Here is a 16,247-nt window from a genome sequence, read left to right as displayed (position 1 = left end):
CTCAGAATCTGTACTTAAGTACATTTACGTTTTGTGTCTCTATCTGAGCTGATGGTGTACGTGATATACTGGATGAGATGTCTAACATCCTCCACCCCCCCCCCCTCCCCCTCTTTCTCAGAAGTGAGGACAAGTGGAGACTGAGTACTACAACCCTATCACACTCACACACACACACACACACACACACACACACACACACACACACACACACACACACACACACACACACACACACACACACACACACACACACACACACACACACACACACACACATATATACATACACACACACACACACACACACACACACACACACACACACACACACACACACACACACACACACACACACACACACACACACACACACACACACACACACATATATACATACAATATATATACCGAACTGAACTGAATCTACTGAATATATACTGAACATGTTTTTAAAATATATATAAATAAAATCATCCAGTTGATGATAGACAACATTTCAATAGAAAGAGTATATGAAAACAAATTCTTAGGGGTCATTTTAGACCATAAGCTGTGCTGGAAACCTCATATAGAGTATGTGAGGGCTAAGATGGCAAAGAGCATCTCAGTTATAAGTAGAGCGAGAGACATACTAGATCGTAAGTCATTGCACACCCTATACTGTGCAATGATCTTGCTATATATGCACTACTGCTCGGAAGTATGGGGTAATACATACAAGACAACAATAAATTCACTAGTTACACTTAAAAAAAGAGCAATAAGACTTATAAATAACGTAGGCTATCGGGACCACAAACACAGATTGTTTCTGGAATCACATGTCTTAAAGTTCGATGACATAATAAGGTTTAAAACTCTGCAGGTAATGTATAGAGCTAGATATAACCAACTACCTGTAAACGTACAAAATACATTTCTGGATAAGGAGGGGGGATACAACCTCAGGAGACCACTGAACTTTAAAAGACATAATGACTAATCTGAAAATAATGTGCATCTCTTATATGGTGTAACTATATGGAATGAATTAGAGGAGGAACTACAGTACAGTAAAAACATTCAGAAATGTAAATAATTTGAAAGGTATAGATGGGAGGAAGAGGCTGCACAAAATGTATGAAACTATGCTCATATTATTTATATATAGCCTATATATAGTGTATAACATATATTACTCTATAATAATCATCCCTTTATATTTATCATATAGATTATTACTGCATATCGTGGGATGCTCTTTGCCATCTTAGCCCCAATAAATGAATTAACGTGGACATCCGTATATTGTATTATCGTATAAATGGGTATCTGGGTATACTGTAAGATATCTTTATGCGCTGCATACTGTATCTGTATGCAGGTATGTATGTATATGTGTGTTTATGTGTGTGTGTGTGTGTGTGTGTGTGTGTGTGTGTGTGTGTGTGTGTGTGTGTGTGTGTGTGTGTGTGTGTGTGTGTGTGTGTGTGTGTGTGTATGTAGGTACATGTGTATATGTATGTATATGTATGTATATATGTGTATATGTATGTGTATATGTGTATGTGTATGTATGTATATATGTATATGTGTGTATGTGTATTTGTATGTATATTTATGTTCTGTAGGTACGTGTACGTGTATGTGTGTGTGGAGAAAGAGAGAGAGAGACTGTGTGCAGTCTGGATGTTGGATGCGCCGTAAATTAATGATTACTGAAAAAGAACAAGAGGAAAGGGGGAAAAAAGGAAAAAATATACGTATGTATATGTGTATGTATATATATATATATATACATATATATATATATATATATATATATATATACATATACATTCTTTATTTATTTTTGTTATTTACTGTTAATTATTATTATTATTATTGTTGTTTTCTTTACTTTTCTTTTTTATGTTGAAAATATTACCAGGGGTGGGGCCCGACAAGCTTAATGCTTCCCCCTTACTCTTTTTCGGGGACTTGGACAATTATTATGATTGATTATTGTAATATTATTGTAAACATAAACCAAACGAATGAATTGTAAGTGCATATACATATTTATATATATATATATATATATATATATATATATATATATATATATATATATATATATATATATATATATATATATATATATATGTGTACTTTTCCTTGTATACTTGTCCAAAGGATCTGAAAATAAAGCCAAACTGAACTGAACTGAACATGAATGATAGAAAAGCGATTGAAACACTAAAAAGACAGGCTAAGGAGAGCAGGGCCAGCGTTTTCTTAATAAAATGAGTAAAGTCTTTTAATTGAGTGAGTGTTCTTAAAACTGTAAGACACCTCATTCTCATAATTGTTTCAGCATGGAGGGCGGTGGTAGGGAGGGGCAATAGCCTGCAGGGGAGGGCCCAAGAGACCCTTTCCACCACCACAGCACCCCCCTAGTTCCCACTGAACATTGCATTCCTACCAGCTAATTCACCATCGGAGCCTTCGCCAGATCATCAGACAGCCTTGACTCACGCTATTGCAGTGCATGTTCGCATGCATAGGAAAACGTTCCGTCTTTCTTTCTTTCTCTCTTTCTATCCCCTTGTCTTGTGTGGTGCATGTGTGCACATACACACATGCACAGATTGGCACAGCACCACCAGCATTATCTCAATTATATAACCACATTTATAAGGCCTTGTTCGCGGCCCATTTGCAAGGCTCTTTTGCATGTTTTTCTGACCCATAACTACATTTCCTCTTTCCCAACAGCACCAAACATCCAGGAAGTCTGTATCCTTGCAGCAACATGGAGCTGAGGCCTTCGGTGTGTTTTGATATAGTTATAAATGGGCTGTCAGGGTGTCTGTACGTCGCCTGTTAGTCAGGGTAAAGTCAACAGCTCTGGGGAACATTCATTAATCTGCTAGCCCACGGCTGACATGTGCAAGAGGGCCAGAGGGCCTGTAACTCCTCACAATCACTGACACTAGAAACAGGGAGACGAGGCAGAGAGTAAGAGGGCGAGAGTTAGAGAGAGAGAGAGAGAGGGGGGGGGGGGGGTGACGGGTGATGGGCAGTCAACTCTTCTTCCTCAGGCTTTCTCTATTCCCCATCCATCTCACCTATTTCACATCATCATTTGCTACAATGCCAGTCCCTACAAAGTTAACACGATTAATTTAACACGATTACATGATTGTAATTGTATTGCATACAGGAGGGTGGGCAACCTTTTTGGGCACAAGATCAACTATTTCCCAAGGCTGGTGAACTCTGCCACCCTCAGTCAGTGACAACCACCAACACCTTTACATTTTAATAGGCTGGTACAGTAACTGGAATATTAAAATGCAGTTATGCACACATAATATTATGGTTGAGATTTCAGTTATTTTTTTTCTCAGTTCATTATTGGCTGGAAAAGTCTTGTCAAATGATTTGTGGTTTGTCAAGCATCGTTCTATGTTCCTTTTCTTCACTAGTTCTTTGCTGATGAGACAAATGTATTTCCCATTCAGCATGACAAAGCATAATAATTTCCTTCCCATTCTGCGTGGACATTGTAGGTCTTTTGACTCATGGGGCTCTATCTTCTGTCCGGCACAAGACATCGCAAACGGGCAGCGCAATTGTCATTGCTATTTTTACGCCTGGCGCCCCTGTTATCTAGGTAACAAATGATCTTGCGCCTATTTAGTGCTCATGGGCATGTTCATGTATCAGTCAGATTTTCCATATTCCATTCCGATTGGCTATGGTTGACTTCCAAAATTTGCGGGCCCTGGGTAGCAAACCCGGCCAGGTGGAGATCTACGCTCTTCCTTTACAGCAATGGTTCTCAAAGTGGGGTCCGGGGACCCCCAGGGGTCCTTGAGGGTGTTCCAGGGGGTCCCCAGCAAAATTTGTTAATACAGCATTACGATCATTTTAACCCCTTTATCCATATTTTATACGTTGGCTATTCAAAAATATCAGATATACAAGCTCATTGAGCGTCACTTCAAGCCACGCTGCGAGCTTGTACATCTGCTATTTTTGAACATTTTTGAAAACACTTTTTTTTGGCACAAAGAACTACTGCTCTCAGACAAGCCCTCCATCGTTGCTTCCAGTCATCCCGGTTCTCCATACATCTGGCCAGCTCGTTTTGCGCTCCTGCATCTTTGAGTACGTCCACGTATGTTAATGTGGGACGGCCTTGTGACCGATGCCCCGGAGTTGGTTCCCACAGCACCAATTTGCTGGCTGGCAGCTCTTGATGTCTTTAGCAGTGTCCTGTGCTAGTCTCATTCTCTTGTTCACCGGGGTTAATGCCTCAGGGGATATTAATTTGATGAATGTAGTTAAAAGGTAAGTGTTTCTGCATTCCTGTGCTGTTAGCCGTGAAAGAGACAGACTGCCGGGATGTCTGGTTCGTGTAGAGTTCAACTCACAACACTGTGTAAAAGTGTAAAGACATGTGTCTATTGGCTGTGAAAGACTTGGGTGTAATGGTATGCTGCATGTGTTCATTTAGGGATGGGCAGATTGATACTGAAATATCGATGCCTCCAATACTGACCTTTCCTTATAGAATCGATCCCCCCATCAAAATATCGATACCATGTGTTTTCTTTGACCAATCATTTTAATGTTTTTCTTATGTTAAAAGAGGGAGAAGTCCCGCACCCTGTCTTCTTTTGATTGATTGAATACTTTAATAGCAGTTTGCAAAACAAAGCACAGGAAAGTACAGTTCAATACAAGGTCTGCTAAGAGGATTTTAAACCCAAGAAAGCCTATGGCTTGTTTCCATTGGGGTCCTTTTTCTAAATAGTTTTATTAAATACAGAACAACGTTATGGTCCATCTGACCTTTGGGACCTCTCCCTCTTTTCATGTTGGCTTTCCTCTCCTACGCACCTGTCCTTGTAAATAGGTGTGCAAGGGGACTTTTTCTGTTACATTTTTTCTTATGAAAATGAATTTGTATTTGTTTGCTGAAAAAGTGAAAGAACCGAATCATGTGTACCTCAGGATCCACATGGGAATAGCGTGGCTTATGTGATCTTGTATTTACTATGTGTGTCCAGTCTGTGACATTAGTCATCTAAGACATCAGTCATCTATGACATATCTATGGCATATGACTCCAAATTTGAGCAAGGTTTCAGTATGATCAGAGCCCTATTGACCTCCATTATAAAATGTATACATTTTGTTCATTTGGGGGGAAATTTTAAGCCTTTATTTGATAGAGACAGTTGAGAGACGGGGGAAAACAGAAAGAGAGTAGAGGAGTAACATACAGCATATGGTCTGGCCTGGGGCTCGCTGTCAGGCTTTAGAGCCCATGTGGTATATGCCCTCACCACTCGGCTATCGGGTCACCCACTCATTATAAAATTAAAGTTAAATATTTCAAAAAGTATAAAACATATGTGGAGGTACTTCTGTGGCCTACTGGCAGAGTGCACAAGACATTTGGCACTGATCGGTTGGTACTGTAAGTAGTTGGAATATGGCATTTGTGCCAACAACATATCTCATCCGCCAGCCGGTGGAAGGGCCTTTATGGATCTGACTTTCCAAAACTTAATTTCTCTCCCACTCTTTTTTCCATTCTCTGAAACTCTCTCCTTGGTCTTTCCCCTGTTACCTCCATCATCCTCCAGATTGCACCAATATCAGCAATGGTCCCTGTTTGGGAATACTCACACCAGACAGGCTAACTAATGCAAGAGTCGGAAAAACTGGTGGAAACCTGGGAAAACTTGAGGCTCTTTGAGCCTGGCATAGAGCCATTCTCAGCTAGGGTGGTGAAGATGAGGCATAAAGGTTTGACATCGAGGATGAATACTTTTTTTGGAGGGGGGTTATGTGGAAAGTGTTTTTGTTGTTGTTCAATACAACTTCATTACAATGTTAAAATTACAGATCAATCTTCAAGTCATGGGTACCCACCACTGGTGTACAGTACCCAGTGATCCCTCCCCCACCAACACTGTCCTCGATCACAGCCTTCAGTCTCAGACTCTATCTTATCATATAAACATCCACACATTAAACAGTAAAAATAGATAATGATTGAGCAGACCAGACAACATAAAACAAGACTAGGTTGAAATCTAGAATCGGGCTGGACCATGTATGACCGTGTATTTGAAACGGCGGATACAGAAAATGAGAACACTTGCAATTTAGCGCTAGAATAACGTAATCCTGTAAATCCATCAGTCAGTGATAGTCAAACTAGTTAAATTAACACTCAAGATTTCAGCGTGAGATTCAATCTACATTGCATGAGATTTAAGTTTTTAATAGTGAAATAGTTACTGAGACAAAAAGTCAAATAATTAAAGAACCCAGGACCCAAACCACCACAGACTGACTTTCCAAAGTAAGCCTAATTTCTCTCCAACTTTTTTTCCACTCTCCTCCAACCTTCTCTCCCAACCTTTCTCAGTAACAGTAACTTTTCCCTGAATCATGAACCCTCACTACCCAAGGGTGTTTACGGTAACTACGCCACTGACCATAATGTGGTAATGCTATAACAAAATGCATGGCATGAACACAAATTAGAGGTATTTGCCTCCACCCCTACCTTTTCCAACCACTCAGCGTGGTCAGAATGGATTGCACAACGTATCTTATGGGAATTTGATGGGGATGTGTGTTCTGTTCTATAAACACAATAGAATATAAGGCCAGCTAATACTTGAAAGGAGAGGAGAGGGTGACAAATGGATGAGAAGAAGGTTAGAGGGTCAGACACAGTCTTCATCAAGTCTCACAGTGTTTACATCCAAAAGCTGTCATACAACAGAGAGGAGGACTTTGGTATAGTAGTACAAGAGTACTATGGACAATAGACTTCCGGGCCCGCCGACACAGCAAAACAATCTGTGGAGTGTTCGTGTGGGTTTCCCCTGTGTGCTCCCGTTTCCTCGTTTGAGACAATATGCTCTTGCCAGTGTACGCCGTTTGAGTAGTATAACTTAACTTTATTTGCCTTGTAAAGGCAACTTTGCAACTTTGTATTTCAGTGCTTTGCTCGAAGGTACCTGCTATGGGACAGGTGTAGACAACAAAGAGAGGTGTTGTCATTCAACCATTGCAAGGTAAAAGTATCATTTCTTATCTCTTCCAGGACAAAAGGCAGGGAGGTGGAGATTATGTTTTCGCCCCTCTGTGTGTGTGTGTGTGTGTGTGTGTGTGTGTGTGTGTGTGTGTGTGTGTGTGTGTGTGTGTGTGTGTGTGTGTGTGTGTGTGTGTGTGTGTGTGTGTGTGTGTGTGTGTGTGTGTGTGTGTGTGTGTGTGTGTGCGCGCTCGCGCGCGCTTGCGTGTGTGTGTCTCTGTCTGTCTGTCTGTCTGTGTGTACAGCAAATCCAAACATCTTTGTATATTCTCCCTGTAGCCCACAACTTACACATCCCTTTCTAGGTATCAATGTGCTACTTTACATAAAGTTACATAAGTTCACCAATATAACTATGTAAGTCAGACTTTGCCTTTCAGTTCTTCAGTTCATTGCTTTGCTCAAATGTCCCTGGACCTGAGGTAAAAAACAAAAGCTCTCTTTTCCCCTAATTTTTTCAGAAGGTTTTCTAAAACACTTTGAGAAACTATCATTACTATTATTCCGGTAGGCTACTTTTCACTGACTCATTCCAGCAGTGGTCCTTTGCATTGCCACTTCCAGGCAGCACCCCTGTCAGCGTGTATGTGTCCAACTTTTGGACGTTCACAGTTTTCACACACAATCCTGTCCCTGTGGGACATGGTTCAGGCCCTGACAGAAGACATTTCTATTCCTATCCATCTATGTCATCCTTATCTATGACTCGTTTCTTAATGAAGAGGATAAAGTGCATACAAGGAGATGGACAGTGTGACTCTGTCATTCCTTCTCGTTCCACCACTCAGCTCCATTGAGAGAGGTCTGACCTATCTCACACAGTGGAGGATAGAGGAAAATAGTCATCCTCGTTCCGGATCATGAAAAACAATACTATGATCAAAGCTAGGATGTAGGAGGGGTTGGGTATGTAATTCTCACCATATCAGTTTGCATACCATCATAAAACTCTGGATAATTCTTGATAGGGTGACTTAAGCTGCACATACGTTTGTGTTCTTTTTTTTTGTGACCAACTTTTTATTTTATTTTATTAAAAGCTTTTCAAGGGGAAGAGACATTACATTGTATTCAAATCCATTCATGTATGCATAGACAAACAGTTCGCACTGACACAAAGTCCCACAACAACTTACAGAAGTGTCTTTTCAGGGCATAGATTGTCAGTCAGTGGTCATTAATGCAATCATGTAATCTGGAGCTAGCCTGCTGGCAATTGTCTCGTCCTCTGATCTGGCGGTCCTGTGATTGCAAAACAACCCAGGGCGCTTAACCCCCTCACCAGACCCCAGGGTTCACACAGACATTATGCATTTACCCTCAGAAAAGAAAACCATGATGTATATAACAGAATCGTTTTAAACAATAAAAAAAAACGTTTGTGTTCTTTTGAATATTATTTTCTGTAATAATTGGTAAAACCCTAAATGTAGGACAGAGCGGGCGACTAGAAAGGCAGAGACAAAGTGGTATAGTTTGTGATAGGCCTTAAGGCCTGATATGCACAAACCCCTCCCTTCTCTGGTGCTGAGCCAAATGCCCCATAGGTAGGCCATGATGCCCATCAACGGGATAACAGACATCAATGTGACATGTAACTGTCTAAATAAATGTTTGATCATTAGAGTTGCCTTATAGCCTAACGTTTAATAAACATTGACTCAAAGGCGACACACATCTTCATAGTTGCAAAATATGCCTGATTTGCCTAATAGCCTAAACATGTCAGGACATGCAGCTGACACTTGATGACACATTACAAATTAAATTAAATGCTTATGCTCTAAAAGTTTAAACCAGTAAATAACACGATCATCTTATAATATAAAGAAGAACCTAAATAAACCATCTTGACCGTCAAGATGAGGCATCAACAGAAAAAAAAATTGTGTGTGTCACATATTTATTTATTTTATTTATGTAGCAATCAAGCATGTATAGTCTAAAATAAACAAAAAAAGGTCCGTTAAAAAAGTTTCAGCATCTGGCATGACGACAAAGTCTGCTTTCTTTGACCTCTCTGTCCTGACTCATAATTGGTCTGAATGCTTAGTGGAGGCTGGAGGGTTACTGGAGGGATGGGACAGGGCAACGTTACGGGATGGGTCCGCCCTGCCTGTATGCAGATGGGTGGCGTGAGAGTGAGAGCTACAGAGTTGGGCTAATAAGTGACCGTGTGGAGAGAAAAGTCCGCCGAGAAAGTTAATCAAAAACAAACCCCTACAATCGACCCTATACAGCTCGGAGAATGTTTTAACGGTCTGTAGGAAAACGGCGTAAAAGCTGTTCAGCGTTCAAGGACGAGACATGGAATTTGGACTGTACGTTGGAGATGCATGGAGGACCAACAGATATTTTATGGAAACAAAGTTCCGATCCCTGCGTGCAGCTCCTGCTGGGATGTAAAGTACAGCAAAGTACTCAAACAGGTAAGCCTGGACCTGTCTCTCTCAGACTCAGTCACATCTATAGCCTTTGGCAACGGACTCGTTTAAACAAGATCGTTGTAGATTATGTCATATCATATCACTCACGATTTCAAATGGGACAGAAAGCAGGCTACAAGACAACTTTCTCACACCGTAAGGATACTCAAACTTTGTTCGGTAGTGTCGTATTTATGTTGAATGAATGGGCTTGCCTTTATGTGACTTAATGGCCAGTAGCCTACATATCAAGGAATTGGGTTTTGTTTCAAAAGAAAGTTGATTAGTTATATGAATAGGTTGTCGCTGTTGGCTGCGAGTCATTGCGAGAAAGACACGAATCACTTTTAAACTGTTAATTGCTTTAATCAAACAGATCATAAATATCAATTAGCATTTATGGCGTTGCAATTAAAAACAGCAAACTAACTGAAGTCTTGTTCAAAGTATTAGAAGACAACTACACTCATCATCAGTTGTTCTCAGTTAATTAATAGTCACTCAGACTGTTAACATGTCACATAAATTTATAAAGTTATAAACGCCTCAAAATTAACAAATGAATAGGCTATTGATTTTAATTTAAGTGATTTTTAATTGTTTTGTTTTTAGTATTTTTTTAAGACCCTCCTTTTTTAGATTGTTTTATGCAAATGTTTTTATTCTGTACTGTAGAACTTTGAGGTTTGTTTCTTAATGTGAAGTGCAATACAAATAAATGTATTATTCTTATTAAATCAATGAAAATATAATAGCCTGTTCTTTTTTGTGCTGTGTTTTCACTGACAGATCCTTGAAGGAGGCTGTGAGATGAGATGCAAGTGGCATCACTGCCAGACAGTTCAAGTAGCCTTGCTTCCCTCCGCCGTGTCCAGTGTTGTGGCGCCCTCTGCTGTGTAACCGAGGAAGGTCCAGGCAGGTAGGCAGGCAACATGGGCAACATAGTAGAGGAAGGGATGAACGCTATCATCGTCACCCACTACAACCACTCGGGGAAGTGGGACCGACCTCGGAAAAGCGAGGCCTGCAAGAAGGCCGTGCTGCTCCTCATCTGCGCGCTGATCGTGTTGGAGAACGTCACTGTCCTGCTGGCGCTCTGGAGGAACAAGCGCTTCCACAGCCGTATGTACTTCCTCATCGGCAACTTGGCGCTGTCTGACCTGCTGGCCGGCGTGGCCTATGTGGTCAACATTTTCACCTCGGGTCGTAACACCTTCTTCCTGACCCCGTCCCAGTGGCTGGCCCGCGAGGGCAGCATGTTCGTGGCCCTCAGCGCGTCCACGTTCAGCCTGCTGGCCATCGGGATCGAGAGACACATGACCATGGTGCGTCTGCGTCCGTGTGAGACCGCGGGTCGGGGGAGACTTCTCGGGCTGCTGGGGGCGTGCTGGGCCGTTTCGGTGTTGCTCAGCGCCCTGCCCAGTCTGGGCTGGAACTGCCGGGACGACCTGCCCTCCTGTTCCACCGTGCTGCCGCTCTACGCCAAGAGCTACGTGGCCTTTTGCATCAGCATCTTCAGTGCCCTGCTGGTGGCCATCGTGATCCTTTACATCAGGATCTACCGCTTGGTGACCTCCAGCGGCCGCAGGGTCAGCAGCAGGCCCTCGGAGCGCTCGCTGGCCCTCCTGCGGACGGTGGTGATCGTTCTGGGAGTGTTTGTCATGTGCTGGGCCCCTCTGTTCCTCCTCTTGCTGCTGGACGTGGGCTGCAGCCCCGACGACTGTCCCGTGCTGTACCAGGTGGACTGGTTCATCGCCCTGGCCGTGCTCAACTCGGCCCTCAACCCCTTGATCTACACGCTGTCCAGCAGAGAGATGAGGGCTGCCTTCTTTCGGCTGCTCTGCTGCTGTCAGTCCAATTTGGAGTCGACGGGGACACCTGTGGCCGGCAACCCGCACCTGGGCACCATTATCCCCACGGTGGAGAACAGCAAGACCAGCCTGGGTGGAGGAGGGGTCAGCGGAGGTGCCAAGTCCACTTTAAACAGAGGGAAGGTGGTACCCACACCTTTGAACTCCGACAACAAGCACATGGACCAATCCACTCCCAACGTGACCCATCCCTCTGGGCCGGCTGACCTCCTGTCAGCTGTCTTGGTCAAGGCCGGGGCTCTGCCCTCCCTCAGCAAGTTCTGACTCAATACTGAGCTATATTGAAGAGCTGATCTGAGGCTGTTCTCCTGTAAGACACTCTCTGAACTGTCGCCCGTGTAGCAAAGAGTGAGTAACAGAGGCATTTGCTTTGAGCTAAGCAGGCCCTCAAAGCGTTCTGCTCTAAAATAGAGGGTTAATTTACGATGATCACATAAAGCCACTATGTAGAACTAACTTGACAATATTATTCACTGCTGCAGAGTAATTGAAAAGAGTATTACACATTCATTCCCATTTGTGTTCAAATTCATATGGAATGTGTTCAGCAAGTTTTGTTTGGGTGAAATAAGCCATGGCCAAAATTGACAGAAATCAAACACATTTCTCCATCTACAGTAGGTAGGACGTGGATTAATCTATGTCTGTGAAAATGACCCTCGATTGTGCTTCAAAGTAATAACAGACCATAATTTAATTGTATCAGTGTTGTCAATTAATCAAGCTTTTCTTAAAAATGTGTTTTTACATAGAAAAAAAAAGAAAACGAAATTATGGCCACTGTTTATTGCATGTGCGATGTATGTGTATTGTACAAATCAGCAGCTTTTCTTTCAATATATGTCTGTGTAAACTATTTATTTTCCATGAAAACCATGGCCTTCTCAGTATTATGAACCATGTGGTATAATTTTTTGCCTTGTGTGCATAAAATCCTTCATGGTACAGGGAGTTCAATATTGATTTTGTTATGATTTGAGGTGTACTGTGAACGAAACTACGTCTCAAACCTCTCCACAGCACACTTAGATGCCACTCACACTTCCACTAACCACTAGTGAGTAGGAGTGTTGGTTTTGAATTATTTAACCGCCAGTAGACTGTAAATGATATTTCAACCCTGGGCTGTGTGGTGCCCTAACACCATTACATATCAAACAAAAATAAATAAAAAATATATACATTTTTCATGAGATGTTCATGTGTCTTAGTTTGCCTTTTTTCCCCTTTAGATCATTGACCTATCTGCTCTCACCAACCCCCCCCTGGTCCAAGCCATGTTTATATGTTGGCACAAACCGTATACTAAGGATAATTACATCCAATCCTGTTTATTTGTACAGTAAATGTCTAAGCTGTAACAGTTTACTGAAATATGCGCAATTTTAGCTCATATGTCAGTCAGGTTAAGGATAATATTCAAACCATAAACTGTAATCATGTGCATTAATATGGACAGGGTCTAATCTGTCACGCCATCACATGCTATCTAGACAATTAAAGATAAATCATTATATCGAATCTGCTCCACTTAATATGGGGAGCTTTTCCAGCTGTGTGGGGCTATGAATTATAATACCTCTTGGGAGGGGGAATTGACGTTTCAAAAAGTCTAAATTCCAAAGGAAAATAAATTGATTTGCTAATACTTTACTTTTATGTAATATCTCAACTTTCTAGCACTCACCGTGTTATCTCATGTTGCAAACCTCATTATGGCAGTATGTAAGCCAAAACAAACATAATTCACGATAAATATTTGTTTCGGTTCATGACAGCTTATCATGAGGTTTTCCTGTGAGAAAATAGCTTTGTGGCTTTTATCCTAGGTTTCATTGCAAATAGCAAGCGCAAGATGTCACTGGACTTTTAAAATGTCATTTCAAATGGTCTTTACATCAGGCTACAAGATGTATTCAAACAATAGCAGCTTAAATTGATTAAATATATCTCAAGGGAAATTATGGAGGAAAAAAACCCTTGAGATCTCTTATGGGTTGCCTGGGACAGATCTGTCTTGTAAGCGTGCAAACGTAACAAGACGCTGGGGCTGAATTTGAGCTCAGTGAGGTCCCACACTGGGTTATGACTGATTAAAAAACAATCAGTACCTTCTCCATATTTGTACAGAGACCATATCATCTGCCACAATAGATCGTTTGTTTGAACTGCTACTGCAATGGGGTTTAATTTACACTACCTGATTGATGAATGACCTATCAGAGCTGGCCGTACCAGGGTACGTTGTCGTTCATGTGACATTTCACTGGCAGGATCAGATAAGGACTGACAGTCTGGCATTTCAGACTCACCTCAGTGAAAGGATGACGTCTCTCCTCCCCAGCAGCACCAATTCTGAGGGAAATGTCAGTAACTCGGTACCTGCTGAACCTCTGCAGCTTAACCCATTCAAACCGGGAACGCAACTGTGTCATTTTAGATTTCTTTGGCTATTCAAACATAGCAGATCTACAAGCTCATAGCGCGGCACCACGCTATGAGCTTGTAGATCTGCTATTTTTGAAAAATCGTGAAAATGTGTGCAAATCTTTGAATATATATAGATTTTTAACTACAATCTTTGCTTCTGGGGGGGGGGGTCCTGGAACAAAATATTTTGAGATGGGGGGTCCGCGGACAAGTACATATGTTTTTGGGGGTCCTTGAAATGTTTGAGAACCACTGATATAGCAGCAGCATCTTTTTCTTTCTTTTTTTTACTTAGGATTTAGAAGACATTTTTAACTGCAGGGATTCTACACATTTTGTAGAATCCCTGCAGTTAAAAATGTTCGCTTTAAAAAACATATAGGCCTTTATTCAGAGATTTACACAAATGTCCCCCCCCCAAAAAATAGCAGATCTACAAGCTCATAGCGCGGCACTCTGTGCAGCGCTACGAGCTTGTATATCTGCTATTTTTGAATAGCCCAAAGTGTAAAATAATGGTTATAGCTAAAAGATGACACAGTGTGCGTTGCCGGATTGAACAGGTTAAAGGTCAATGTAGGCTTTGTATGAAACACTGCAGTGAGTGACGTCTGCTCTGCCCCAACTGATGGTGGTCTTAAGACATCTGAGACATCCCTCGCACTACCTCATCTCCATGCTTCTACAGTACTTAACATCATCATCATCTTCCTTAGATCAAGATGTCTTAAGGGGCAACAGAAATGTACAAATGAGAGTTCATACTTGAGCAAACATGTCAACATATACAGTATACAGTTGAAATACAATCGATTGTCTCTTGAAAAACGTATAAAGACACGAATTTGATTGAAAGTGAAAATCTTCCCATATCATACGGTATTCACATCCATCTAACGTCTATTCCTTTTCACCATTTGCCTCTACAAAGACGTCATAAACCGTTGCATGCACTAACTGGGTCACACACCTTAATAAATCATGTTAACTAAATAGGCGTCACCGGTCTTCTTTGAGGATTTAGACATGGTGGATTTGTGTCATTCTCCCGGCACAATGTCTATTTGCATATGACTAATGTGAACACGACGGAGGACAAGAGAATCACAACACCCTATGTCACCATGATCCTGGCTTTATTCTGCTGTGGTGTGTGTGTGTACGTGCGTGCGTGTGAGAGTGTGCATGCGTGCGTGCGTGCGTGTGTATTGAATTTGTGTAGGTGTGCGTGTGGGTGTGCGTGCACGTCCCAGGGAACAAAGGCTCCATCTGGTCTGGGATTGTGAATGTGCCAGTATGAAGCTGTTCTGTGTTTTTTGCTCTTTTGAAGCAGCTCTGAGGTGAAGAGGGGCCAGCCGGGCAGCGGGCGAGGGCTTCAGAAGTCCTGATGGAGGTTGGTGCTCCATCACAGCAGAGCCCCTGCTCATCCTGCTGAAGCCATTCTCTTCTCCACACAGCTGAATCCTAACCCCATTCACCAGAGGAGACAGACACACATTCATCTGTCGTGTGGTGAATCCCCCCCACATCACTACCTCCTGCCTGCAGCTCTTCAAGCCAACACAGTGTAATTGCATTTGGAACAACAAAAGTGGAGACCCTGGCAGGCTTTCGGTGATGGAAGGAGGGGGGGGGGGGGGGCGGGGTCAAAGGTCAGTCCGTGGCAGGATATTGAAAGACCTGGCTGTGATCTGGACTGGTGTGAACGCCAATCATGTGGATTTCGGGATCCACATTGTAACGGTGTGGTTCTTTTTGATGTGTACACTATATGTTATTGAGGTATCTAAAGAGCACAGTGGTACGTTTCTGACCGAGCAGTGTGGGCTGTCATTGCGAGAATTGTTTAACAGGCTGTGACTAATTGACAGTCTCGCCATGACAGCCCATACTTACTGCACTGTCATAAACGTACTCTGCTCTTCAGATACCTCAAATAAATTATAGTGTGAAACACAACAAAATATCACACGTAAACAATGTGTGATATGCCTTCTTTTGTTCTTGAACCGATACATATAAGGTCGCAATCATTCAAAAATAGTGTTTGACCACCCGGCTCCCATTGGCATCAATGCATTCCATTAAACAGGCTACAGTTTGCCTTGCAGTGCATTGAACCGGCCAGCTGGAATTGCCGGACCAAGAAATTGACAATTACGTAGTTTCCTTATTTACATAGCCTTGATGTGGCCAGCCTGTGACGGCAGTCGTCTATGATGTATGTATGACTCCAAATTTGGGCACGTTTTCAGTCCAATCCGAGCCCCACTGATTTCCATTATAAAAGTTACAAGTTAAATATTTCAAAAAGTATAAAACATATGGCCAACTGGCAGTGTGGGAGATAAACACCAAACAAACAACAGAAAAAAAACTAAATGCAGAGGAAAGACGCACTGAAATAGATAACCGGCTTAAAAATGGCAT

General features: G+C 42.1%; 1 protein-coding gene across 1 annotated transcript; it reads left to right on the top strand.

Annotated features, from left to right (window-relative positions):
* Positions 1-9,207: 9,207 nt before the first annotated feature.
* s1pr3a (sphingosine-1-phosphate receptor 3a) lies at positions 9,208-12,582 on the top strand. The gene is made up of 2 exons (XM_080431931.1): positions 9,208-9,519; positions 10,306-12,582. Exon 2 carries the CDS (start codon positions 10,449-10,451, stop codon positions 11,649-11,651), a length of 1,203 nt encoding a protein of 400 aa, XP_080288057.1. The 5' UTR covers positions 9,208-9,519; positions 10,306-10,448; the 3' UTR covers positions 11,652-12,582.
* The last annotated feature ends 3,665 nt before the right edge of the window (positions 12,583-16,247 follow it).

This window comes from Gymnoscopelus braueri (assembly GCF_963280865.1).
Source record: "Gymnoscopelus braueri genome assembly, chromosome: 6".
Lineage (NCBI taxonomy): Eukaryota > Metazoa > Chordata > Actinopteri > Myctophiformes > Myctophidae > Gymnoscopelus > Gymnoscopelus braueri.
The sequence above is the reverse complement of the archived record's forward strand: the minus strand, read 5'-3'. Positions and strand labels throughout refer to the sequence as shown.